This window comes from Macrotis lagotis, chromosome 1 (genome assembly GCF_037893015.1).
Source record: "Macrotis lagotis isolate mMagLag1 chromosome 1, bilby.v1.9.chrom.fasta, whole genome shotgun sequence".
Lineage (NCBI taxonomy): Eukaryota > Metazoa > Chordata > Mammalia > Peramelemorphia > Peramelidae > Macrotis > Macrotis lagotis.
The window spans coordinates 582,137,192-582,159,417 of NC_133658.1; the positions used below are offsets into that span (position 1 = coordinate 582,137,192).

Sequence of the window (22,226 nt, forward strand, 5' to 3'; positions counted from 1 at the left end):
CCAACTAACAAGCGGGGAATTCCTAACCTCTCAGCTCTACCTTGCTCCACCCAGAGTTGGGAGGGGGGTTTCCTCATTCCTAGAGGAATCTCTAGAGCTAGAAATAGAGGAAGGATGGATAAGAGAGACTAGACATTTCAAAAAAGAGTATGAGAAAAAGGGAGAGGGGAGAATCAAAAATAATCCCAAGGTTTTGAGCATGGGAGGCTGGGTAAATAGTAATATCACTGACAGTATAATGAAGGCAAGAGGAAATTTTGGGGAAAGATAATTGCAGTTTGGGATGTGGAGGTTTTATCTAAAACTTAATTTACTCTCACCCCATTCATTAAATATATACCCAGTTTTTTTTAATAGGGTCCAATAGAAACTAGAAGACCCTTCCTCCCCCCCCATCTCAATAGTAATCCACTGCTCAAAATGATTGGCAAAAATAGCATCTCTGAAGTTTTCTGTCTTGTTCACCTTTTCCAGACTCCTTGAACTTGGAAATAGAAGGGATGAGGATCAATGCCTCCATTTTATAAAACAGGAGAAATTAGAATAATAGGTCACAGGGACCTTGGTGGAAGGGAGAGGCAGGAGTAGTGATGGGTCACTGTCCAGCCTGCTGTCCTCTAACCTACTAGCTCCCAACTAGGTGATCTGAGACCAACTGGACCCAGCCAGTGGAAGCAATAGTTTAGGCATGCTGGTAAAACTGGTGGAGTTCCACCCGGCTGCCCCACCTCCCGGGGATTAAGGAAACAGGAAAGAGTGAGAAGGAGAGTTTGTGGCAATGGGCACAATGGGCTCCCTGGTCCGAGAACTGGGCTTGCTTTTCTTCTTACACTGTGTGGTGGGGGACACCAGCAGGAGCAGCATGGGTAAGGGCAACACTCTGTGTGTGCATCTTTTATAAGCTTCCGGGTGTGGGCATGTGTTTATATATGTATCTGTGTCTTTGAATGCATATAAGACTTTAAAGGGATTAAGATTGGAGAAATTTCAATGAACGTGGGTTGTGAAGATGTTATTTGATTGAGAGGGAAGGGGATTTGATATCTGGTGAAGGAACTTGGACTTTATTTGATAGTAATAGGGAACCATTGAAAATGACTGAACAATAACAACTAGCTCTCTGACAGAAAAAAAAAACCCCAAACACCTTATTTTCTCAGTCCATAAAGAAATATGTGAATGGGACTAGAAGAAAAAGATATGTTTGAATGAGAATTTTTTTTAAAGATTTTATTCATTTTGAGTTTTAAAATTTTTCCCCTAATCTTACTTCCCTCCCCTCCAGAAGGCAATTTGCCAGGCTTTACATTGTTTCCATGGTATACATTAATCCAAATTGAATATGATGAGAGAGAAGTCATATCCTTAAGGAAGAAACATAAAGTATGCTATTAAGTTTCTTCCTAAAGTAAAAGAGATAGCAAGATCAGACAATAAGATATCAGTTTTTTTTTCTAAATTAAAGGTTATAGTCCTTGGTCTTTGTTCAAACTCCACAGTACTATTTCTGGATACAGATGGTATTCTCCATTGCAGACAGCCCCAAATTGTCCTTGATTGATTGTTGCACTGATGGAATGAGTGAGTCTATCAAGGTTGATCATTGCCCCCATGTTGCTGTTAGGGTGTACAGAGTTTTTCTGGTTCTGCTCAGCAGCAGTTCATGCAAATCCTTCCAGGCTTCCCTGAATTCCCATCCCTCCTGGTTTCTAATAGAACAATAGTGTTCCATGACATACATATACCACAGTTTGCTAAGCCATTCCCCAATTGAAGGACATTTACTTGATTTCCAATTCTTTGGCACCACAAACAGGGCTGCTATGAATATTTTTGTACAAGTGATGTTTTTACTCCTTTTCATCATCTCTTCAGGGACCCAGTAGTGATATTGTTGGATCAAAGGGTATGCACATTTTTGTTGACCCTTGGGCATAGTTCCAAATTTCTGTCCAGAAAGGCTGGATGAGTTCACAGCTCCACCAACAATGTAATAGTGTCCCAGATTTCCCACAACCCTTCCAACAATGATCATTGTCCTTTCTGGTCATATTGGCCAGTCTGAGAGGTATGAGGTGGTACCTCAGAGAAGCTTTAATTTCCATTTCTCTAATAATTAATGATTTAGAGCAATTTTTCATATGACTATGGATCCAATCATCATTTATTAAAAAAAAGTTTAATTGATTCAAAATGAGGCCCCATGGAATCAAAGATAGTGAGCTGATCTTTGAGTTAGGAAGACCCAGGATTTGAGTTCTACTTCTGATGCATATTAGCTCTGTAACCTGGGCAACTCCAAGACTATAAATTGCAGACCAGTTACTGCTCTGTATTGGTAAAAGGAAGTTCCCTTATCAAGAGTTTTCTTCTCCAATTAAAAAATACCCAGATCCAGTCCAAAAAATGCAATTATACTCTTTATGCTTCACCATGAGCTGATGACCCAAATGTTCCAATGTGATTCTGCTCCTGAATAAGAGAAAAGTAGCTTCAGAATGGAGATGGGAATGAAGGAGATTTTCCCCTCTTTGCCTTTAAATGTCTATTTATTCTTTCAAGTCCAATTCAGTTGCCACTTCCTCCAAGAAACCTTCCTTGGTCCTCTTGCTTAAAAATATTCTTCCTCATATACTTCTAACTATGGGGGGTAGAGCGAGAGACACTCCTTTGTGGGATGACAAAGATTTTGAGAAACAAGACTGATGCTTGGGAAGGTGCCCTTACCCTTCCCTTTAGAGGTAATGGGGTCATTTGAAAGTTTCCTTTTTTAACTAAATATGCTTGATAACTAGGTCCTATGAAAGTCAGTTGTTTCTTCACATTTGCTTCTGAGAAAATGAATGGAAATCTGAGCCTCTGGTTATACTACTATTAGGTAAGGATGGGTTTGGTAATCTTGACAGCCAAGATACACAGATGTTTTGTGTGGAGGAGAGTGAAAGAGAACTTGTAACCTACTTTGTCAAAACTCTCTTAAGTATCAGGTTAGAGCAGGAAGAGACTGCCAATAATCTTTTTTTGAAGAGGAGTTAATTAAGATCCTAGAAAAAAGCCCATTCAATTTTTGTTGAAGTTGACACTGAGCTAAAGAGGAGTCAAATAAAGCCCAAACTCATAAATACATTCCCTTAATCTATAAGAATTTTTGATTACAGATCTGTCAGATACTATAGTAGTAGCTGGAGATATAAAATCACAAATGAAACATTCCCATCCTTAGGAGCTTCTATTCTTATATATTCACAAAAAAGGATCTTAAGGCTGCTTTGTCAGACTTCTTCATTCTACAGAGAGATGCCCAGAGTTATTGTCAGAATCCAGATTGGGCCTGGGGTCAGGAAAGGCTGAGTTCAAATACTGCCCAAATACTTATTAGCTGGGTGATTCTGGGCTGAACACTTAACCACTAGGTGCCTCAAGTTCCTCAGCTTTAAAATGGGGCATCTACTTCCCAGGGTTATTGTGAGTATATTTGTAAAATATTTGTAATATTTTTAAATAAATAATTTTTGAGATAATGTCTGTAAAATGCTTAGCACCATGCCTAGTAAACAGTAGGAGCTTAATAAATACTTGTTCCCTTTCCTTCTTTCTGAGTCTCAGTCCAATGCTCTTTTAGACTGATTATGGAAACTGGATAGCTTGATCCTCCTTTCCCTTCCCAATCCTTTTTTCTTTGGAGAATAGAAGTAGAGTCAGCAGACTTAAATTCTCTGTCCTGAGGTAAGTTCTCCCAGGATAAAAAGCAACCCTGGTTGTGGCTGTGTCCTTTGTAAACTATAGCAAGGGTTCATAGAAACCTTGAGTTTACCTCAGGATCAGTTGAGCACAACTCTGAATCTGGCAAGTGTTTGCTGAATGAATGAATGAATAAGCAGGAAGGAGTAAGTGGAAATGCCAGTTGATAGGTGTGTGAAGCTAGCCCCACCGAAATGAGCAGTGTGGGCCTGCCTCTGTGACTTCCCTAACCTGCATTTAGATTAGATCCTGAGATTCTCTTCTAGGGAAATAGAATAATGTTTTGAGACAGTCCACTGACATGAGAGAATCTCTCCTGGGAGAACCTAGGATCTTCCTTTCGACCCTTGCTTTCTCCAACTGGGCCCATAGTGTCCTCCTCTCCCAGTATAGGGACAGCTATCAATAGACTAAGTCCTCTTCCAGTTCCCAGTTTATGTCTAAGGAGAGCCTCCTGGGCCAGTCAGAGAGCTCAAAGATGACCAAACCCTCGATGAGTTCAGATGCTGAGAATAACAAAGTAAAACTATGGGAGTTAGTTCAATTCAAAATTTTATTGCAAACAATGGGGGAGGGGATGAAGGGAAGAAACAAACAGCACAGACATACACATTACCCTAGGGCAGCCCTGTGCTATGGGCACAGAGACCCCAATCCAGTCAGTAGAAAGTGGGGCTCATCTTCTGATTTGGGTGAACCCTTTGAAGTTGGCCAAGTGTATATGAAGGGTCAAGGGCAAGATATTACTTTTTGTGGGGGTGTTGTTATTGGGGAGAAAAAACCAAAATATTGACTGAGGGATACAGCTGTACCAACTTTTGAAAAATATTATCATCAGATATTCTTCCATGAAACTTATAGTCTAAGGGAGAGCTGTCATGGTGGTCTAGAGACCCCCAAGGCCTAACCTTATAACAAAATTTGGACACTTTAGATGATTGAGGATGTAGGGAGCTGGGGAACACATGATGGGATGGGGAGAAACCTGATTTTGTTGCTGCTCCTCTTGTGGTTATTAGCCCATAGTCTAGTTCCCAGGTGGCCATACTTGAGGCAGCTTGGGGAACTGGAGTTATGTGGCCCTGGGCAGGTGACTTAACCTCTGTCTTTGTTCTTTCTGACTCTAAGCCCAGATCTCCATCTATTCCTGGTACCTATTAGCTATATGACTTAAGCAAATCTTTGAATATTTGTGCTCTAGTCTGCTCTCTAGGACAATGGGCTGCAGAGTTGGGATTGACTTGGTTTGGTAGTGATAGTTTCCTCAACCTATACTAGCTCTATTAATTAGGTGGAGTGATAGATGAAGAGCTGGGCCTGGAGTCAGAAAGATCCAAGTTCAAATTTTGATACCTAAACATTGTGTTCAAAATTGCTTTTCTTTACTTCCTTGTAGGTTTTCTTCTGTTCTCTGCTGTGTACTGTTTACTTTATCCCCCCCTCCCCTCCCATCTCCTCCCAGGACATCTATAATTATGCATGGATATATCTATCTTATCTATATATAAACTTCTACTTATATACTTATATGCAAACTCAGATACACATAGTCAACAGGGAGAGTGAAATAATCAAACATTCATTAAGTGACCTAGAGATCTACAAACAAGCTTAGTCATCCTATTAAAAACTATTGTTTACCACTAGGGTGTGAATAAAACCTAGTATTTTCAGAAGGAAAAAAATTATTAAGTACCTACTATTTGCCAGGCACTGGGTATACAAAGAAATGGGGGGAACGAGCATTCCTTCAATTTCCAGTTCTTTGCTGATATAAATATTTTTGTATAATATAAATTTTTACCTTTTTATGATCTCTTTGGAAAACAAACCTAGTAGATGCTGTTGTTGGATCAAAGGGTATGCAGTTTGCTTGCCCTTTGGACATATGGAACTCATATTCTTCTTGTATTTTTTTTTGTGTGTGTTTTTTTAGGGGTTTTTTTTGCAAGGCAAATGGGATTAAGTGGCTTGCCCAAGGTTACACAGCTAGGTAATTATTAAGTGTTTGAGACCGGATTTGAACCCAGGTACTCCTGACTCTAGGGCCAGTGCTTTATCTAAGGCGCCACCTAGCCACTCTGAACTCATATTCTTAAAATTTTTTTTTTAATTTTACAAAATTAAAAAAAAATTGTCCTTCTCAGCAACAAATGGGAGAGAATTTATAATATAAAGTAATAAATTTTGATTTCAAGAAAGTCTATATAATAAATATTACATTTGGGGGCGGCTAGGTGGCGCAGTGGATAGAGTACTGGCCTTGGAGTCAGGAGTACCTGAGTTCAAATGCAGTCTGAGACACTTAATAATTACCTAGCTGTGTGGCCTTGGGCAAGCCACTTTAACCCCATTGCCTTGCAAAAACTAAAAATAAATAAATAAATAAACAAATAAATAAATATTACACTCATAGTGTTCAAAATTGTCTATCTTTTCTTTGCCTCCTTGAAGGTTTTCTTCTGTTCTCTATTGTGCAGTTTATTTTATTTGCCCTCTTACCTTCCTCAGGACAGCAATAATTAAGCATGGATTATATATATATATCCATATATATGAATATATAAATATATACATATATGTATATATACACATACACATATGCACCCCTACAAATATACATTCCCCCATACATATTCATATATACATATATTTTTATTTGTGTGTATATCTCTCATTTTTATATTTCTTGAAAGCAACAATCTCTCCTTACTCAATATCTTGTCCTCCTATTCCTTAATCAATCACCCTTCAAAGAGTCCCTCTCTTATATATCCTTCTATACTTACTTCCTTATTGATCTATAACCCTTCTATATATCTCTTATTCCAGTCCCTTACCTTCTAACTCATTATCCTCCCTATCTCCTCCTCTTATTTCTTTCTGAATTTAGACTTTTATAGCCTTATATATTTGTATATATATTGTTCTCTCTTTAACCCATTCTCTATGATATTAGGTTTCTAGAACTACCAACTCTCCTTCAACATCTAATTCCTCTGTATCAATTCTTTTCACACGTCATTAGTATAAAATTGTAAGTCTTTTAAAAACTCTTTTCCTAGGCCATTTTACTGTTAAGAATCCCATATGAAAAATTGCTCTTAATCATTACTGATTAGAGAAATGCAAATTAAAACATCTTTAAAGTACCATCCCACACCTCTCAGATTGACCAGTATAACTAGAAAGGAAAATGATCAATGTTGGAGAGGATATGGGGAAATTGGGACACTGATGCATTGTTGGTGGAGCTGTGAACTAATCCAGTCTTTCTGGAGAGCAATTTGGAATTATGCCCAAAGGGTAAAAAAACTGTGCATACACTTTGATTCCACAATACCACTATTGGTCAATATCCTGAAGAGATCATGAAAATAGATGTGTGGCCTTGGGCAAGCCACTTAACCCCATTGTCTTGAAAAAAAAAAAACCTAAAAAAAAAGAAATCATGGGGGACAGGATTTTAGAAAAGCCTGGAAAGACTTGCATGAATTGATGCTGAATGAAATGATAAGAACCAGAAGAATATTATTAACATTAACATAAGGTGATGATCAAACATGATCGACTCATTCATTTCAGCAGTACAATAATCAAAGACAATTTTAAAAGACTTGTGATGGAGAATACCATTCACATCCAGAGAAGGAACTGTGGAGTTTAAATGAAGACCAAAACATATTATCTTCAATTTTAGTTTTTATATGTTTTTATATATTTTATATGTCATTTTTTTCTCTATATTGTTTTCTTTCTTCTGTTTGGATTTGATTCTTCTCTCACAACATGATCAATATGGATCTATGTTTAGCATAGTTATAAATGTAGATCCTATATCAGATTACTTCCTCTCAGGGAAGGGAGAGAGGGAAGGAAAAACATTGTAAAACTCAAAACCTTGCAAAAAACAAATGATTGGTAAAAATTACCATTGTATGTAATTGGAAAAGCAAGTAAATATAAAAAACTCATCCTATTCAGCTCTTCCCCATCTTTTTTCTTTCTTTTTTTTTTTTAGTTTCAAAACACAGAGGCTGTTTATTTCGAAAGGATTTTGCAACAAACAGTAAAATGGTTTCAGGTGGCCGCTTTACTCTTCCCCCTCATCCTCATCCTCATAGGAGTCGATGCTTGACTCCTCATAATCTTATTCCAGGGCTGCCATGTCCTCCTGAGCCTCAGAGAACTCTCCCTCTTCCATGCCCTCACCTACATACCAATGCACGAATACTCTCTTGGCATACATCAGGTCAAACTTGTGGTCCAGGCAAGCCCAGGCTTCTGCAATGGCTGGTGTGTTGCTCAGCATACACACTGCTCTCTATACCTTGGCCAGATCTCCACCAGAGACCACAGTGGGTGGTTGGTAGTTGATGCCAACCTTGAAGCCAGTAGGGCACCAGTCCACAAACTGGATACTCCATTTGGTCTTTATGGCCACGATGGCAGCATTGACATCTTTGGGCACCACATCACCATGGCACAGGAGGCAGCAGGCCATGTATTTGCTGTGGCAAGGGTTGCACTTCACCATCTGGTTGGCTGGCTCAAAGCAGGCATTGGTGATCTCAGACACTGAGAGCTGCTCATGGTAGCCTTCTCAGCAGAGATGACAGGGGCATAAGTCGCCAGGGGGAAATGGATTTGAGGATAGGGCACCAGGTTGGTCTAGAACTCTGTGAGGTCCACATTAAGGGCACCATCAAAATGAAGAGAAGCTGTGATAGAGGAGACAATTTGGCTGTTGAGACAGTTGAGGTTAGTGTAGGTGAGATGTTCAATATCCAGATTTTGGCGGCAGATATCATAGATGGCCTCATTATCCACCATGAAGGCACAATCTGAGTGCTTGAGGGTGGTGTGGGTGGTCAGGATGGAGTTGTAGGGCTCTACCACAGCTGTAGAAACCTGGGGAGCTGGATAGATGGAGAACTCTAGCTTGGACTTCTTGCCATAGTTGACTGAGAGTTGTTCCAGAAACAGGGAGATAAAGCCAGAGCTGGTGCCACCCCCAAAGCTATGGAGTACCAGAAAGCCTTGGAGTCCTGTACACTGGTCAGACAGTTTGCAGATTTGATCCAGCACAAGGTCAATGATTTCCTTGCCAATGGTGTAGTGGCCATGAGTATAGCTGTTAGCAGCATCCTCCTTTCCAGTGATCAGCTGCTCTGGGTGGAAGAGTTGTCTGTAGGGGCCATTTCAGATCTCATCAATCACTGTGGGCTCTAGGTCCACAAAGACAGCTTGAGGCACATGCTTGCCAGCCCCAGTTTCACAAAAGAAGGTGGTGAAGGAGTCATCTCCTCCCCCAATAGTCTTGTCACTGGGCATCTGCCCATCAAGCTGGATACCATGTTCGAGGCAGTATAGCTCCCAGCAGATATTGCCTATCTGGACACCTTCCTGTCCTATATGGACTGAGATGTATTCATGCATGGTGATGGTCAGGGCCGGAAAGTCTCACGTGAGTCTGCGTGATGGATCTCAGTGAGAACTGCCCCCTATCTTTTCTTCTAACTTTTCAATTATTAATAACAATCTTGGACATATGGTTTACATTTCCATGTATAGATAGAAAACAGTTTCTCCTTATTGAGTCTCTTGTAATTAGCCTTTTTTTTTTTTTAGGTTTTTTGCAAGGCAAATGGGGTTAAGTGGCTTGCCCAAGGCCACACAGCTAGGTAATTATTAAGTATCTGAGACCAGATTTGAACCCAGGTACTCCTGACTCCAGGGCCAGTGCTTTATCCACTACACCACCTAGCTGCCCCTGTAATTAGTCTTTGATGTTTACCCTATAGTTTTCTTGGTTCTTGTATGTCAAATTTTCTATTAAGTTCAGATCTTTTTAAAAAAAATTCTGAAAATATGGTAATTCATTGCATATCCATTTTTTTGTTGTTGTTCAGGATTGTGCTTAACCTTGTTGGTTATGATATTTTTGGTGACAACCCCAGTTCTTTAGCTCTTTAATATGTAGTGTTCCAAGTCCTGCAGTCTTTTAAAGTAGCCTCTTAAGGTCTTGTGTAATTCTAATTGTGGTTCTGCCATATTTGAATTTTTTCCTTGTTGCTCTTAATATTTTCTCCTTAACCTGGGGATTTTAGAATTTAGTTATAGTATTCCTATCAGTTTTCTTCCTAAGATCCTTTTCAGGTGGTGATTAGTGAATTTTTTCTATTTCTATTCCCCCCCCCCCTTCCCCTCTTGTTCAGTACAATTTTCCTTATTTCTTGTATTATTTTACCAAGATTCTTTTTTGATTATAACTTTCAGGTTGTCTTATTATTCTTATGTTTTCTCTTCTTGATGTTTTCTGCAGATAAATTGTTTTTCTTGTGAGGTGTTTCACATTCTCTTCTATTTTTTCATTCTTTATATTTTGTTTTATTTATCTTTTATAACTTCACTGATTTCCCTTTGCCCAATTCTAATTTTCTTTTTTTAAAGAAAGATTTTATTTTGAATTTTACAATTTTCTTCCTATTCTTGCTTTCAATTCTATTTTTCAAAATGTTATTTTCTTTTTACAGTAAGATTTCCTTTTACAGTTTTACTTTCTTTTTGTTTTTTTGCTTTTCTTGGATTGTTCTTATTTTCTTCTTTAGTTTTTTCTCAATCTCTTTTATTTGGTTTTTAAAGTCTTTTTTTTGAGTTCCTCTTGAAATTACTCTTTGGGTTAGGAGAGGTTTTGTTTTGTTTTGTTTTGCTTCAGGATCTTTCTTCTGAAGACAAATTCTGTTTTTTTTTTTTCTATTCCTATACTGCTATGGCTGGGGTTTTTCTCCTTTGCTTGATCATTAAAAACATTTTTTTTTTTAACAGGTTTTTCTTATATTCACCTCTAGTCCTGTGGTAGGACCTTAGGAGTTTTGTCCTGGGGTCAACCTCTACATTCCTTTTCCTCCCTCCAAGTCACAACTGGGGTCCCTCAGCACTGATCATACTCCCTGAGAACCCTCTAGTGGCTATAACCTTCAGTTCTCCCCTCTGGCCAGGAATCTGGATCGAGAATTTAATTCTATTTATAGTGTCCACAGTGTCCCGAGGTACAGACTCTGCACTCAAGGGGTGGGTGCTGGATCTTTCTTGCCTAGGATTGAGTCTCACCTGGACAGCTGGACCTGGTGTCCCTGGCTCAGACGTCAGGCTTCTCACACAGTCCAGGAAGTGAAAATTCCTATGACTGAAGCAAGGAGCCTATCACCTAATGGAACTGCCCTAGGGCTTGCCTCTTGATGTTTCCGGTAGCTAGCCTGAAGGTGTTTGCTCTCCATTCAGATAGCCAGTCCTGAGATTTTTCTTTGGATCTTGTCCAATTGTCCCAGAAGGAACACTTTTTATTTGCTTTTGCTGCTCTGTATTCACCCTGGGGTGTTTTTTGACTTGTTTGTGGATGAAATCTGAAGGACTTGGGGTTTTCTGAACTACTCTACCATCTTCCCAGAATCTGGAACTCACATTCTGTTAAGAGAGATATCTAGGAACACACAGGATAAATACAGATTATATTAGGGCAGGTAGGTGGTGAATTGGATAAAATGTTGGATCTGGAGTTAGGAAGACCCATCTTTCTGAGTTTAAACCTAGGCTCATATGCTTGTGAGCTATATGATCCTGAACAAGTCACTTTAACCCTGTTGCCTTAGTTTCTTCATCTGTAAAATGAACTGGAGAAGGAAATGGCAAACCACTTGGAATTTTTGCTAAGAAAATCCTAAATGGGGGGTCACAAAAAGATGAGCACAACTGAAAAATGATACACCAACATATTTGAGTGATCTGAAAGGGGAAGGGGAAGGGGATGGACAGTGTACTAGGAAAGGCTTCCCTCAGAAGATGATGTGAACTGAGGCCTAAAGGAAGCCAAGGATATTAACAGGATAGGTAAGGGGGGGGCAGAACATTCTTTGGGGAATAGATAAATAATGTAAAAACACAGAGGTACAAGATGGAATGTGGAATTTGAGGAATAAGCAAGGTGAAGGAGAGAAAAACCCTGAGTTAAAAGTCTTGGGGTTTGGGGGTGTTCACCATTCTTGGGATTGAAGAGCAGGGAGGGTCTGAAGGGAAGGGTAGAGAAGAAGGTGGAGTTTACCATTTTTCAGTGCTAAATCAATATTGACTCCTGTTGGGTCCTGGGACTATTGAAGCAGTTGCAGCTGTGTGATGAGACTTGGGAAAGACAGGAGCCTGTTTCCTCATTCAAGAAAAGAGGGGCTTGGACCAAATGATATTTAAGGTTCCTTTCAATCCTAACAGATAGTTTAACTAAGACCTATCATTTTTCAATGATTTTTCTGAATTGACCTTCCAAGGGAACCAGAAATGTGCCATCCAGTTTGGATTCTGCTCTGAGAATTTTGACACTCTTGGCTAGAAAATAAAAATAAAAATCATCTCAATCAGATTCCTCATTGCCCCATTTGACCTTCTCTTTATTTTTTTGGAAAGATTTAATTTATTTTGAGTTTTACAATGTTTCCACTAATCTTGCTTCCCTTCCCCCACCCCCCATAGAAGGCAGTCTGTTAGTCTTAACATTGTTTCCATGGTATACAATGATCTAAGTTGAATGTGATGAGAGAGAAATCATATCCTTAAGGAAGAAAAAATAAAGTATAAGAGATAGCAAAATTACATAATAAGATAACGGGTTTTTTTTCTAATTTGAAGGTAATAAATAGTCTTTGGTCTTTGTTCAAAGTCCACAATTCTTTCTCTGAATACAGATGGTACTCTCCATTGCAGACAGCCCAAAATTGTTCCTGACTGTTGCACTGATGGAATGAGTGAGTCCATCAAAGTTGATCATCACCCCCATATTGCTGTTAGGGTGTACAGTGTTTTTCTGGTTCTGCTCATTTTGATCAGCATCAGTTCATGCAAATCCTCTCAGACTTCCCTAAATTCCCATCCCTCCTAATTTCTAATAGAACAGTAGTTTTCCATGACATACATATACCACGGTTTGTTAAGCCATTCCCCAATTGATGGAAATTCACTCAATTTTCAATCTTTGCCACCACAATCAGGGCTGCTATGAATATTTTTGTATGTGATGTTTTCACTCTTTTTCATAATCTCTTGGGGGTATAGACCCAGTAGTTTGACCTTCTCTTTAGAGAGCAAGTCACCCCTGACTTTAAAAGAATTCAATCTAAGCCTAGTCCAAACTGGTTCTCTGTTTAGAAATAAACAGAAAGTGGGGTCCCACTTTGACTAGTGCTCTGAGACTAGAAGTGATCATATTCCTCAACAATGCCTTGTTTTGCACTGGGAGAGGTCTTCTTTTGAGTTAGGCTAAGAGGAAGGTTTTGTTAAAATAGGGGAAAGGATAGATTAAAGAGTAATGTTAATTATCTAATGATACATAATAATATTAATTTTCCTCACTATTATGTTCCAAAGGGATACAAAGGAAGGTTGAAGGACAGTTCTTGTTCTCAAGGATCTCACCATCTAATGGGGGAGACAGTGTATGAGTTGATTTGTATAAACAGGATGTATACAGCATAAATTGGAGATAATTAACAAAGAGAAAACACTAGCAACAGGAAAAGCTTCCTGTAGAAAGTGAGATTTTCATTGGAACTAGAAGGAAACCAGGGAAAAGAGAGGGATAGAGATGAGGAAGGAGAGGATTCCAGGCATGGAGGACAGCCAACTTGACATCAGGGACTGTCTTTTGTCTTTTTTTTGTACTTCAGCACTTAGTACTGTGTTTATTAATTGATTGATTGAGTCTGGAGATGGAGTGTCCTGTGTAAAAACGGCAAGGAGGCCAGTGCTATTGGATCCAAGAATATTTGGCAAAGATGCACTTAAAAAGTTATAAGAAGACTAGAAAAGTTGAGGAGGTATAGAATATGAAGGGCTTTGAATGCTAAACCAAAGATTTAATTTTTAATTTTATATTGATTAGCAAGTCTATGGGACTAGTTACTGCATAGATAAACACATGCATGAAGAGACAGGTATACTGGACTCTAAGTAGGTGTGGATAGTGTGATCTGATCAGTGTGTTAACAATGTCTACTTGCTTGAAATATCCCCTCCAGTTGAGTGACATAATACCTGAAAGTCTCCTATTTGAGAAAGGTACTTTCTTCTGAAAGTTTGTTGTTGCTGCTGATGTTCAGTTGTTTTAATTGTGTCTGACTCTCTGTGACTCCATTTGGGATTTTCTTGGCAAAAAAACGCTGGAGTGGTTTGCCATATACTTCTCTAACTCATTTCCCAGATGAGGAAATGGAGGCAGAGTTAAATTACTTGCCCAAGGTCACACAGCTGAGTTTGGATTCCGGTCTTGCTGACACCAGGTCCAGTACTCTATCCAGTATACCATCTATCTCCCCTGAGTTAAATATTTCCCCTTCCTATAACTTTTTATTTTTATTTGTTTTTGGAATGAGACCTGAAATTTCATTGGTGGCATAGTAGGTTGAGTACCTATTCTGAAGTCAGGACCTGAGTTCAAATGTGACCTCAGACATTTACTAAACTGTGTGACTGTAGGCAAATCACTTAACTCTGATTTCCTCAAATCTAGGACAGTCATCAGTGAAACATTTTGGTGTCTTTGGAAGTTTGATAAAGATTATGGATCTATTTTCAGAATAAAATTTTAAAAATGATTGAAAGAAAAATTAAATTTTAATTAGAAGATAGTGAAAATAGAGTTTTTTTCCTCAACCAAGTTAATGAGTCATCTGAAATATATCTGTGGATCCCTTGGAGATTTGTGAACCTCTTGGTTAAGAACTTTTATCTTAGAGAGTTGCATAAGATGCTGAGAAGGTTAGTGATTTTCCTAAGGACAGACAGTATATATCCTCTAATAGGTCTTGAACTCAGGTCTTTTTGATATAAAGGCAGTTTTCTACTATATCGAATTGGCTCTCTCTGTAATTTTCTTTTAAAGTTTGTTTATTCTGGGACCATTAGATGATAAGGAGGATATAGCACTGACCCTAGAGGCAGAAGGATCTGAGTTCAAATACAACCTCAGATACTAACTAGCTGTATGATCCTGGGCAAGTCAACTCAAACATTCTTTTATTCCTAGAGCATGGACTATAATTTGAATATCAGTATGGGTAAGTTCCAAGAATCTTTTCAACAGATTAAAAATATTTGTGCCCATGGCATTTCATGAAACCATTGACTAGAAGTATAATGTAGGATGCATTGGTAGATAGGTTTTCTGTATGGATTAAATCCTAGCTCTTTTGAAGTTTTGATGTACTACTTCTTGAATGTTAAAAATTAATAATCAATTAAGGCATTAAGTATTAATACCTTCATATGAATGGATTTATCAAAAAAGTAAGTAAACATTTGATGAAAGAAAAAAGTCAAAGAATAATTAATTTTATAGCTCAGGGTAAGTTTGAGAACTCGTCTCATAAATTAGGAGTTGTGAACATAAATCTAACTGAGGCCTAAAAGGCATGTAGATACAAGTCAGTTAGATTATTTGCTGTTCCTTCTAAACAAAATTCCATTTTTCCAGCTTCCTGTCTTTGTCTAGATTACCCCCATACCCAGAATGTCAAGTCCATAAGGATTTATGAAGCAGGGTCAGGCGATTCAAAGACAAGCAAAAACAATCCATGTTGTCAAGGAGCTCACAGTCTAATAGAAGAATGCCTGCATGCCCATAACAGTTATGTACTATATAGATCTAGATCTATGTCTATAATTATATCTATGTCTATATCTATAGCTAGACATAAATTTAGATCTATAATTATCTCTAGTTCTATATCATAGATAGATCTGAAACTTGACAGGGAAGTCACAAGGTAAACACAAGGAAGAGGAGTATTGTAGGCTTGGGGGACAGTCAATGAAAATGCCTGGAATCTGAATATAGAGTGTCTTGTTCCACAAACAGCAAGAAGGCAGTGTCACTGCATGAAGAGGTGCTTGAGTGTGTGTGTGTGTGTGAGGGGAGCAGTAAAATAAGCTTTGCTTGCACCACAATTAAGCTGAGGGTGGATTCAGCTTTTCAGAGCTGAACAAATGTTTTTCCTTTTTTTTTTTTAATAGTCTGCTGATGAAGTCTTCCCTATTTGCACAGATGTACAATGTGGGCAGGGAGTTTGTCATTTTATTATCCCTGTAATTCTTCCAGTACTTAGTACATGTTTGATAAAAGAATGAATGAATGAAGGTGAAAACATGGACCCTGCCTTCTCAGTTACTCAGAAGATAAAGCAGGGAATATTTGAAAAAGTCTTTTCATCTTCATGGCTATAATGTAGAAATAATCTCCCAGACACAGTCTCATCTAATACAGGTCCAGATGTCAACAGCACCGACCAGTTAGTGAAAATGAACAGCACAGAAATAACAGCAGTGACTCCAAGAGGACCAACCATGTCAGAGAGAATCTCAAACCCTTTTAGGAGCATTGTCCTTGAAGAGAACTCCGGAATAACTAAACCCCCAGAAATAGAGACTGTCATCATAGAAGAAATAATACCTTTTACAGTCCTGGCTGAGTTCACTGATATAGCAGACATAGCCAGCAACACCATAGAAAGAGAAGGAACCCCAATCGAGAACACAGCCCTTACTGAAACTTTGACTACAGTCAGTCCAATTATAGAAGCCACTAAGCTGACAAGCAACTCTATTGATAACTCCTCTACATTTGACAACACCCAAGAAATAGAGACAACTACAGCTGTATCTTTGTCTATAGACTATACCAACCCAGAAGAAGAGACTGTAAGCCTTGAGATAGGTACCTCTGCTGAGACCTTAGGTGTAGCTGACAATAATTTACAGTCAAAGATCATAACTGAGGAGACAACCTTAACTGGTGACATCACTGAAACAGTTGGGACTACAGCAAAGACCACCAGTCTACCTGGGACTTCAGTGACAATCAATGGCTCTTCAGAAGAAGGGACCTCGACCCTCTTAAATACTATTTTCTTTTCTGGGACATCAGTTTCATCTTCTTCAGCTGAAGAAGAGTCGAGTGCATCTGTAGAGACCTTGACAGAAACTGACACAATCACCATGGTGTTATCAACAACAGGTGAAACTTCTAATGCAGTCGAGACCCTCGATACCACAGGTCACACTGTGGAAACTACAGACAAAATGACAACTAATACCTTGAATACAATCTATATTCCTACCACAGAAGAAACCACAGCTGTCTTTACTGAGGTCCCAACTGTTATGTACTCCACAGAGGAAAGGTCAACAATAACCAAGTTCATTACCACTGCTGAATTTTCGGATAAAGGGACTGAAGGGACAACTCCAGGTAAGAGCTCTATCCTCTGACACTTTTTGCCACAGTTAGTACAGAAGATAAAACATCCCCTCTGACTAGTAGCCCTCTTCTCTCTATCCCTTCAATTATAACTAACACCATCATAGGAATAAATTCCTCCACAGACAAGCCTTTAAACTCAGACAAGACCCCAGCAAGTCTCAACAATAGGAAAACAAATTGCCATTGGCTTGAGGAATCAAAACACCAAAACTGGTCCCAATAACTTATCCTCATTTAATAGAGTAGTAATTGAGACTCTGTGCCTAGCCTAAAGTTATTCTATGAATAAGTAGGGAAAAAAACTAGATTTTTGAACCTTGAGCCTTGAACTCCAGACTCTAACAAAAGTTTACAGAAAAGACTCAGTCCTTGGCCTCTTTTTAGCTAGAGAAAATGATGAAGAGAGTAGGATAGGTAACAGAGAGTGGTCAATAATTGCTCAGGTCATACTTTAGCAGGAACATGGTAAAGGGAAATCCTGATGATGGTGGGTTGGAAAGAGCAAATATGAAGAGGTATTTTGAAATTGAATTATCTCTGAAGATCCTACAAAACATGCTACTGTAGGCTATAAATAACCCTGTATAAAAATAAGAATTTGAAGGGCTGAATGCCATGTGGAAGAGGGTTAGATTTGTTCTACCTGGCCCTACAGGAAAGAATAATGCAGGTGAAATGGGTAGAAGATGCAGAGAGTGGATTAAAGCTTCATGTTAGGAAAAGATTCCTAACAGTAGAAGTATCTAGAAATAGTTCTTTCTGGCTATAGTCAGCTGCCCATTCCTCAGTGGAACTTTTTTTTTAGTTTTTTTTTTTTTGCAAGGCAATGGGGTTAAGTGGCTTGCCCAAGGCCACACAGCTGGGTAATTATTAAGTGTCTGAGGCTGAATTTGAACTCCTGACTCCAGGGCCAGTGCTCTATCCACTGTGCCACCTAGCCGCCCCTCTCAGTGGAACTTTCAAGCATTAGAGGGTTTGTGATTTATGTTTGCAGTGGACTGAAGTCCATTTCAGCTTTGAGATTCTGTGATTCTCAACAACACCCTGGTCAGTAACCTTCTCACCTGTACTAGAGATACATGCTGAGTCTCTTAGAAAAAGAAAATTGGGGGTGGGGTGGGGAGAAGGAGGAGATGGAAGAGAAAAGGAGGAGAGAGAGGGAGAGTAAGAAAGAGAGAGGAAGGAAGAAAGTAAGGGAGAGAAAAGAAAAAGGGAAAGAGGGAAGAAGGTAGAAAAAGAGAAAGGGTGGAGAAAAGAAAAGAAAAGAAAAGAGAAAGGAAGAAAGAGGAAAGAGAGGAAAAAGAAGAGGGAGGAAAGGGGGAAACTAAAAAAGAGAGAAGAGAAAGAGGAAAGAGAAAAGAGAAAAGAGAGGAAGAGAGAGGGAGGAAGAAAATGAAGATGAAAGAAATGAGAGAGAGAGAAGAGGGGGAAAGGAGAGGAGAGAAGGAGGAAGAGAAGGGAGAGAGAAAAAGAGGAAAAAGAGAAAAAGAGAGAAAAATGAGAGGGAAAGAGGGAAGATAGAAAGGGAGAGAAGAAGAAGAGAGGGGAAGGGAGAGGAAGGAAGAGAAGAAAGGAGAGCTAAAGAAAGCAGAGAGAAAAAAGAAGAATGAGGAGAAAGGGAAAAAGGGAATTGGAAAGATAAAAAATGGGAAAAGGGACAGATCTCATATTCTAAGCTAACTAAGGTAGTTTTCTATTTTATGTTTTGGAGATTACTTGGGCATTTTAGATATGTTAGAATTTATAACCAGAACTTGACTAAATTTTCATTTTTCTATTTTCACTAATTCATAGGTCACGATGGAGGCTTTCTCCTCTTCCGACTGGTTGTATATTCCTCCTTGGACCTCACTGATTTCAAGGTGGCAAAGGAGTTCTTGAACAAGGTAACAGAGACATCCCCATAGAGGAAGTGGGGGCAGAGGAGTAGAGGAAAGGCAGAATGGCTACTGGGGGCTTCAGGTTGAGAGTCAGAGGGGATAAGAGAAGAAATTACGAATGATACTTGGTTCCTCAATGAAGGCTAAGGATCTGCATTCATAGACTCTCAACTCTAGGTTACCATGTTTCTTACCACCAGAGGACTCACAGAATCTTTACAAGTGGTTTCCTGAGAATCAGGATTGGACAGCATTGGCCTAATAACTGAAAAAATGGCCATAAATTCAGACCATTAACTAGGGTCAAGGTCTCAGGAACAAAATTTGAGCTTCTAGAGACTGGTGAGATTCCATAGGATGTTATAAAGGGGAAGTTCAAAGGCAGATTTGATTGGCTCAGCCTCTAATTCAAGGGTTTGGAAAGGTACCTCTTCTTGGTGGTGACTTGATAGGTTGGATGGGTAAGTAATTGACTTTTTGTCTTCTGCAGTTTCATCAGGATCTGCAGGTACAGGTCCCCTACACCCAAATCTCCTTGATGCGGGTCACCAGGGACTGAGAAGTTGTTAGCAGCAACTTAGAGATGCCTCAGATTCCTGAAGAATGACTTCAGTAAAGAGAAGAAAATCCTGCTAATATCTATGTCACCACAAGGAGGAATGCAGGTCACATTCCTGTGCAAAGGTCTTCCTGGACGGTCTCAGCAGAAGCCATCCTCTTTAACCCCCTACCTCCACAAAGAATACCATCTCCAGTTGAGGAATCCTCCTGAGTATTCTGGGCAGAGATCAAAGAAACTTCCATATGAATATTCTAATAAAGGGCTATTTCCCCCCATCCTCCCCACCCCAGTCTGCAATCTATTCTATTACTATTGGGTGACACTGGATCCATATTGGGTTCTGTGAAATCAGGATTCAGGTATTTTGTGATTCTGGGCTTTATTTCTCCTCTCAGAGAAGCCCTCCACATTCAATTCAATTTATTTAAATAAGCATCAAGTACCTACTGTGGGAGCAAGACACAAAGTTCAGATACTGTCTAAACTATTGTTCTCATGAAATTTACACTAACTATAAATTCCTATTCTTCACATATCCACCTGTTAATATATATGTCCATGTTAGTATATATACATATATATATGTATATATATATATATATATATATATATATATATATATAATTTTTTAGGTTAGAATGGTATATTATCTCTATTTATATAGTGCCTTGAATTTGGAATCAGAGTTTTTAGTTTTTGGCTCTTTGTGTGACCATGGACAAGTACTTTTTTGGATGCCAGTTTCCTCATTTGTAAGGTGAAACTATCAGATTTGAAGATAAGTTCATAGAAACTTAGAACTAGGAGCTTTCATTTACTTAGTGTTTTTAGGTTTGCAATATGTGTATGATGTTACATATGTGCATGATGGTAACTACAACCTGGGAACATGACCTATGACTCTACAGAGAATGTAAACTACCTTGATTCAATGTAAACAGCAAAAGAAGCTCCACCTATCCTGTGGAAGAAACTGCATGCGACCCTGGCCATCTTGGGCACTAATCCTTCTTTGTTCTGTTTCTACATAATACCAGATTTGGCCTGAAGTTGGTGAAAGGATCCATTTTATTTTATCCTGTTGCCACCCAAGTTGATTGATCTCTTATGAGAAAACTTCCCCAATTAACCTAATTAAATCTAATAAAAAACCTATTAATAATCAAATTGGCATGGGTCCTTCTTTCTTTGGTATATCAGTATTCTCTCAGAGTGCATGTCTCCCTACAATTGACATAATTAGGGCAGAACAGATCTCCCCACTCACAATATGATTTAATCCTCACAACCAATTGAGACATGCTATTATTCCAAATTTATAGAGTCAAAGTGGTTGCAATAACAGTGTCTAGGATCACACAGCTAGTAGATACCAGAGAATGGATTTGAACCATATGAAAAAATAAACCTTAAGGTCTCTTTAAATTCTAAAATTATGATCTTATGATCTATGTAAAATAGATAAGGCAAGTTCATTCATTCATTCATCCCCTTTAAACTGGGGATGAGTCTACATGATTTATAAGGTTCCTTCCAGCTGTAATATTCCATGACTATAAATAGTATTTATTGAACATTTACCAAATATAAGATGATATAGTAGACCCTGTGAATAACATTCAAACAAACACAAGGACATAAACACAAAGCTAAGATATGGTTACTGTCTTCTTATATGTAAAACTTAGTCAACTTAAAAGTTAACACCTTCATGTTTGTGTGGTCTGTGTGGATTGGAACCATAATCTTAGACTTGGTCTTGGTAAGGAGACATCAATCTACACATGAACAGAGAGACCAGAACTAAGAGAGAGAGAGCTTGAGTCCATGGCAAGGAGAGAAGAGGTACCAAACTTAGGAAATCTTGATTCTGTCTGTCAATGTGGGAGGTTTGATACTTGTCAAGTATGTGATGAGTCCTTATTGAGTGATCTACCCTAGAGATAGCTGTTCAGAGGCAGTGAATGATCAAGTTCCCAGAGAAGGAATTATAACCATCCTAGGATAGTAAGGAACCTCTAGCCTGAAATATAGCAGCAGAGGGCCAGTGAGAGAAAGTAGGGAGGGACAGGAGGTCTCAGGTACTTCCTAGGGAAAGGAGAGAGAAAATTCCTGAACCATACAGGATTAGGAGTTGAGTAGTAGTGAGGGATAAAGAAACAAATCTAGACCTTGTTCTCTATTGGTTCTGTGAATTAGAAAGGAGTATCTATAAGATGAGTTTATTTTTTTTCCTTTGGAGCTTCAACTGCAAGAGACCACTATATGTCTAAAAAATAGTTCCTGCCCTCTGAGATTACCTTCCATATGTGTGTGTGTGTATACATATATACACACACAAATATGTGTATAGCTATATCTACACACACACACACACACACACACACACACACACACACATATATATATAAATATATATAAAACATTTTTTAGTTATTTTACATATTTTCATCTCCATTAGAATGTAAGCTCCTTGAGGGGCAGAACTCTTTTTTCCCTTTCATTGAGTCCCAGAGCTGAGGTTTCACTATGGTTCTCTATCAACCCCAATTGCTTTGGAAAAGCTTCAACCAGGGAGAGCACTGTCTATCTTGAGGAGTGGTTTAGATTTCTGGGTAGGGGAAGGTAGGGTCAATTGAAGAGAGAAGAAGAGTTTCTTTGACTATTTGAGAACTTAGGTGTAAGTCCTTTATGTTTTTTCATTTTTTGGAGGGTCCAGGGGCTTCTGCTGCACCAAGAG

General features: G+C 38.8%; 1 protein-coding gene and 1 pseudogene across 2 annotated transcripts; one reads left to right on the forward strand and one right to left on the reverse strand.

The window, feature by feature from the left end:
- The first annotated feature begins 664 nt into the window (after window positions 1-664).
- MUC20 (mucin 20, cell surface associated) lies at window positions 665-20,041 on the forward strand. Of its 2 annotated transcripts, none has more exons than XM_074234221.1 (4): window positions 665-866; window positions 16,034-17,032; window positions 18,839-18,930; window positions 19,415-20,041. In XM_074234221.1, exons 1-4 carry the CDS (start codon window positions 779-781, stop codon window positions 19,481-19,483), a joined length of 1,248 nt encoding a protein of 415 aa, XP_074090322.1. In that variant the 5' UTR covers window positions 665-778; the 3' UTR covers window positions 19,484-20,041. The 2 variants fall into 2 exon arrangements, with proteins under 2 accessions (XP_074090322.1, XP_074090331.1); XM_074234230.1 differs by having other exon boundaries at window positions 667-866; window positions 16,049-17,032.
- On the reverse strand, window positions 7,835-9,180 carry LOC141521545 (tubulin alpha-4A chain pseudogene; annotated as a pseudogene).
- Window positions 20,042-22,226: the final 2,185 nt, after the last annotated feature.